The sequence below is a fragment of the Notothenia coriiceps genome, unplaced genomic scaffold (assembly GCF_000735185.1).
Source record: "Notothenia coriiceps isolate Sejong01 unplaced genomic scaffold, NC01 NC01_scaffold00004933, whole genome shotgun sequence".
Taxonomy (NCBI): Eukaryota; Metazoa; Chordata; class Actinopteri; order Perciformes; family Nototheniidae; genus Notothenia; species Notothenia coriiceps.
In genome coordinates, this window is record NW_011337634.1 from 1 (window position 1) to 6,429 (window position 6,429).

The 6,429-nt window shown below is 40.9% G+C and overlaps 1 protein-coding gene across 1 annotated transcript in view; it reads right to left on the reverse strand.

The window, feature by feature from the left end:
* Positions 1–128: 128 nt before the first annotated feature.
* The window catches only part of mbtps1 (membrane-bound transcription factor peptidase, site 1), a gene marked incomplete at its 3' end in the record, with an annotated part of 19,155 nt that continues 12,854 nt past the window's right edge, over positions 129–6,429 (reverse strand). The window contains exons 11-15 of the mRNA XM_010767959.1: positions 3,877–4,065; positions 2,758–2,930; positions 2,472–2,587; positions 2,197–2,353; positions 129–261 (exon numbers count right to left, since the gene is read on the reverse strand). Of these exons, the coding sequence (XP_010766261.1) occupies positions 129–261; positions 2,197–2,353; positions 2,472–2,587; positions 2,758–2,930; positions 3,877–4,065 (768 nt within the window). The remainder of the gene's footprint in view (positions 262–2,196; positions 2,354–2,471; positions 2,588–2,757; positions 2,931–3,876; positions 4,066–6,429) is intronic.

Genomic DNA, 6,429 nt, shown 5'->3' on the forward strand with positions numbered 1-6,429 from the left:
CACACACACACACACACACACACACACACACACACACACACACACACACACTCTGTCTATCACACACACAGACAGGTGTGTGTGTGTGTGTGTGTGTGTGTGTGTGTGTGTGTGTGTGTGTGTGTGTGTGTCTTACTGTCATGATCAGCCAAGGTGAAGTCCCCCTCGTACAGCCCGTCACTGAAGGCCATCCCCCACACTGAGATTAGGTCGTTCAGAGCAGGAACGTTAGCGCCCCCTGTGTCCGGCATCCACCACTGCCTGCAGGTCACACCAACAACACATCTCTGACAACTCATATACTGGAAGCAGCAACACAAATACTGTATACATCTACATAAAAAAAACTTATAGAAAACACCCACTGCTTTTCAATACAGGATAAAGGATTAGTTTTAATTTGTGCCACAAACAGACAACTGATGGAAAGAAGTACTATAGCCCAAATACGAATAAACAAAAAGGTTCTGTGAAAGTTGTTCCATTAAAGAATATAAAATAAAAGATGTATACAATTAAATATAATGTATACAAGTATACAAATTAATATTATTTCACAAACACAGTGTCATGCTTGAGTATGCACGCTAGTTGTCCATTTGAACCTATGATTTGAACACATGTATGTAATACATAGTAAAGTTTGAGCAAAAACTGATGTGAAGGATTGAGCATACATTTGTATAAGGAGACTGGATTTTAAGTTATTTAGCAGTTTATAATTAGATGTTTCGTAAAGTTTTGCTGTTGTCAAACACAGCGACAATTTAGATCAATTCATCAAGATATTTTTGTACATTTTTGTATTCTTATTTGTTACATCCTCAAAAACCTATATGCCACTACAGGAGAGGGAATAGCGGTAAAAGCATAATAGAGCCACTATAAGAATTCAAGGTTACACGGTATAAGTGATTGGTGAAGAAAAATAAGTAATCGTATATGAACAAAGTCATTTTCCTAGAAATAAATCAATATAAAATCGGACAAAACCGAGCATCAAAATAAAATGATGTTTTAAAGGATGAAATGGCATTAACTTTGAGAACATAAGGAAATAAGTTCCAATGAACAAAGAGATGAATCATCGCCATTCAATTAAAAGTGAATTACTCAGAAAATATTTGGAAGCCCTAAAGACTATATTTGACTGAATTTAAGACTTTCATCCTGTGGATATTGTGCAACAGCTTGGGTGGGATATGAATGGAGTAGCAAGGAGATGCGGCACGTGTTGTGATTTATAACTTCTATTACAGAGCGAGGACACATAAACACAGTCCAACACTGCGGACAGACACAGGGATACAGCGAGCTGCTGTCTGACACATGCAGTTTATCTTCAGAACAAAGCTGCTGGAGAGAGCCAGATCTCCGTAAGGTGAGAGCTGTTAATCATGGCACTGTCTCTTAATGGAGGGAGAGGACACATTTTAGAGAAAGAGATATAGGGAGCTTCCAAAATGAAGATGAATCACAGTCAGAGAGGATATTCAATTACTGCTGTGACACTTTAAGTTCCTCAAACTCATTTTATAATAAGAAATCATTCAATAAAACACTTTGCATATCATATTGAATTTTGTTCAGATATTTAGATCAGAAAGAGATTGGTTTTATTCCAATAAAACATTAAGAGTTGTGAAGGCTTATCTTCTTTTTTTTTCTCTTTTTTGGTCACATAAGGCAATGTCAAAGTATGAGTCCGTGCCAATTTCAGCCAAAAGTACATGATACTTGCCGTCTATAGAAGGCCCTGAAAATGTCTATTCTAATTCCGACTGTTGATTCCAGTACAGGTTCAGCACCTCTTTTCACCAGAGCCCCGTCTGCCCTGATTGGTGGCTGGCGGGGTCTGTTGTGATTGGTCAAACACTTAGAGACAATAGGCCCTCTATAAAGGGGAGATTTTGGGGGGTTTTCCCTTTCTATAATAGGGCCCCTTTAAGTTTAACAGTCAACAACGCCACTTCAGACAAATATTCATAAATTGTTGCTTTTGCAAAAAAGCATGTGGTGTCAGCTTTTATGTTGGAGTATACATACTTCTAACCAAGAGTGGAGCAAAACAAATCCTTCATGTAAAACAACCAGAAATGGGCCGATAGTAAGACATGAGAAAGCAGGCTTTAATGGCCTTTAACATTAGCCTGTCTTATTGCCGTGACAGTAGTAAAGTCAGTGATGGCTGCTCACCTGGTGTTTTCGTCATAGAACTTGACCTTCCTCATGACCGAGGTGTTGTACCAGTCGCTGAAGACGATGAGCGACAGGCCGTTGTCGATGTCTCTCCTCAGCTTGGTGATCTCTTCGGGGAAATACTCCTCCTCGCTGTCCACCATCATCAGAGTGCCTGTGGAGACAACAGAGCCAACCACACATTAGCTTGATCTCTTTTGCTCCACCATTAGCCGATAGCACTCTGAGAAAAAGAAGTGGAAATCTTCAGTTTTTTGTCCCTGTGCTCTTACCGTACTGGCTGGCATCAAAGCAGGTGATGGGCGCTCCGAGCACCTCCACAAAATATCCCATACTCCTCAGGTGCTGGTACATGTCCCTGAAGTTAGTGTGGATGTGGTCTCCGTTCCTGAAACATACATTTAATCAAATCCATTTGACCTTTCAGTTGCATATGGTCAAATATGCTAATAAAACAAACATTTGAAAACACATATTCAACCAAATCAGTGATGGGAAAAAAGATGGGTGAAGCAGGAAAGTCTTATAGACATCAAGTAGACATCTCCACACACGCACCAGTCCAGTGGGTCGTTCTTCATGCGGAGGTTGTCTCGGGGAAAGTATCCGGGGGGGTAGCGCAGGTTGTGGTACTGATCCCAGAGCACCCTCTTACTGCGAGGGGGGGTCGGGACGATCTTCACCTTGATTGGAAGTTTGACTGTGGAGGTCATCTCACCACCCGCCTCCGACTGTAAGGGGTTAAAGGTCAGGAAGGTGGATAAGTTATTACTGAAGAGGAGTTTTCAATAACACAAGATAGATCATTTCAAATCTTAACCAGGGTACTTCTGCAGTTCCAGGTGCAGGGATAGTACATGGAAAGATGATGGAGTAGTGCAATTGATTAAAAAAGATACACTGAAATTATGATTTATTCTGAAAACTAAATCCACTTATTGTGATGATGAGAACAATACACATTGGAATAAGCCAACCAATGTGGTTATTTGCTTATATTGCTACACACATACACAGAACAGTCTTGTTGAAATGTGAAATGTTCAGAATCAATTCAATTAACTCAGGACAGACCTGAGTTAATTGAACATGTATGAAATGATGTTTCTGTGGTTTCATAATAATCATTACAGCACTGCATTTATGTGATAAAAAGGAAATTATTTAGTTGCTTCTTAAATCAAGTCTGAAATGCAATATCACAAATGTATATACACAAGGCAGACGTGTGATAACGATAGCAGCACATTTATTCTCAAAAGTTCTTTATTTTATTCTCAACATTTTAAGTTTATTTTCAAATCCACATCTGATTTATTTTTCTTATGCCTGGTACTAAAGCCAAACAAAATCTTCCTCCTCTAATTTTTCCCCCAATGCCTTGCTCGTTTACTCTTAAATACACTTCCTACCAATTTAAATCATTAACAACACAGTTAACATGTCACAAATGAGTGCATTCAAGAGAATAATGTTGCCAAAGTAATGAATAACTGGTTTACCTCGAATTGTTACTTCAAAGTAGTATCGTGTGTGTGATGTACAATTAATATAATAAAACTAAAACATTGTCAAGTGAATGAAATAAGGATATTGTGCGTATCCATTTTCTTTGTAGTGTAACTCTTAAAATCAGTTTGAGACATTTGGAGGTAAGCTGTTGCTGCGGTGACTCACATTGTTCTCTGCAGGCGACGCCACTGTGATCATCACATGACCCTGAGCGATCCCTTCCCATGATGCCGCTTTCTTGGCCACGGAGATGGACACGGCCAGGTACCCGGCCCACGGCCACAGCACGGGGGAGTAGGACACGGCCACGTCAATGTGGTCTCCGTTCTGAGGGAGGTACGGCTGCCAGATGGGCTGAGCAGGAGACAGGAAGCTTTAGAACGCTGACAGGGAGACGTTTCAACCACTCTCAGATCATCATGATGCAGAACCAGGCCACACAAGGATGGAATTCATCATACACCTGTCCTCTAAAAGAACTTAGAGATGTGTGTGCTGTTGCAGAGGAGCATTCAACTGTTATGCTGAATTAAGGGCCTTTTTGGATTTATTTAAAGTATTTTATTTAATTTGTAATTATTTATATCAGAAACATTTTAGCAAGGGTGCAAAGGGACATTTTTCTTAGAATTTTGTAAGTTTAAAAGAGCCCTGTTATGCTCATTTCTAGGTTTCATATAAGTATTGTGTGCCTCTACTGGGACATGTCTCCATGCTTTAATGCTGCTGCCTGTGCTGCAGCCACTCTTTTCACCCTCTGTCTGAAACCAGAGCCCAGTCTGCTCTGATTGGTTAGCTGGTCGGCTCTGTTGCGATTGGTGAACCGCTTAGAGATTTCTACGCTGAGTGTTGCATCATAATCAGTGGCGGCCGGCCCATAGGGGCGCTAGGGGCGCCGCCCCCCTCTTCCTACATGTTTGATTGTCATTAAAAAATAAATTTAAAAAAAACTTTAAAAAAAAATATATATATTTTATTTTATTTTTAATGAACAAGGTAAATATTATATAGTTGGTATCAGTAAAATGTATAATCTACAATAAAATCTCGTTTAAAATTGTTTTACGATGTCTAAAGTTACTGATAAGTCACATGTTTCCTGCCTGGTGTATCATTACCCTCTCTCGTCCGGGCGGTAGAAAGGAGTCCTCAGCCAGAGCAGCAGCAGCCAACAAGCTGACTGTTGCTATCTGTAAACTATGCCGCCGAAACATAATTATATAAAAGGTCTGCAGGTGGAGACTCCGGTGCTAGTGGATCACCGGAGCTGTAGATTAACATTTACATGCTTATTGTAGTTGTAAGGGCAATGCCTGTAGCACCATGGAGCATATGTGTGGGCTGGACCTGTATTTTACAGGAAAGGAGTGAGCAGAGGGTGGAGTTGTCGATTCTTGTTCAGTTTTCTTCCTCACCCTCTCAAACTTTGAGTTGCACGCGCTGCTAAAGAGACGCGCTACCATGGAAACCAAACAATGGTGTAGCTGTATTAAAGTCCGAGTGGAAAACAGTTGTAAGTAAATCTGATTTTGTCAGAAATATGACCACGGGAGGAAACCGGGAGAGGGCAAGGAAATCGGGAGTCTCCCGCAAAAATCGGGAGGGTTGGCAAGTATCACACACACTAATTTAGATATATAGAGACAGAAAAACCAACCAGAATAAAAAGAATCAGCTGGGCTGCCTCAACTGACCTGAAGCTATGGGATCACACACACACACACACACACACACACACACACACACACACACACACACACACACACACACACACACACACACACACACACACACACACACACACACACACACACACACACACACACACACACACACACACACACACACACACACACACACACACACACACACACACACACACACACACACACACACACACACACTTTTCAGTGTCCCAGTAGACAACGAACCCCCCCTGCTCGGGTACCCCGAACATTTTTTTCGGGGCACCCACATTTTTTTAATCCTCTGGAGCAGAGAGAGGAGCTGTGGATTATTGTTATTGATATCGTACAGTAACAAAGTATTTGTACATTAAAAAGTAATAAAGTTCAGTGTTACACTGTACTTTATTACTTTAATTCAAACTGTATTCCCTTCTTATCATGTAGCCTACACTTCTTCCTTTCAATGATACATTTAAATCACCTGACTACAGCATATAACATACCTGCTGCAACCCTGTGCTGCTGCTGCTGCTTCTCTCTGCCTCATCCTCTATTGCTGGAGGCAGCTCCACCTCATCTGATCTCTGATATGAAAGCAATCTTGTTATGATCATATTGAGCTATCGGTGTGAGTCTAACATTAAACAAGCAGTCTGCTTGTCATACATTGCTGACGATACATTTTAAGTGGCAATTTGTTGAGTCACTGCCGCTAAATGCCGGTAGCATCAAGCTAGCAATGCAATGCAATCCTGCATTAGCCTCACATCAACAGGTGTAGAAAGAACATCCAATTATCCTGAGCGAATTTACTGAATAAACCAACTCACATCTCCTGTCTTTTTTTTCACCTAACTCATTAGACTATTCTTCTGCTGGCGTTTCATTGTGGTTTTCTGTCAAATTCAATACTGTAGTTCAAAACCGTGGTACCTGCTCACCATCTGTGAGCTGGCAGACAGAAGAGCTCGGGGCAATAACACTTTGTTGTTCTCCTCCTTTCCTCCGCTCTTGTCTCTGATTGTGAGTG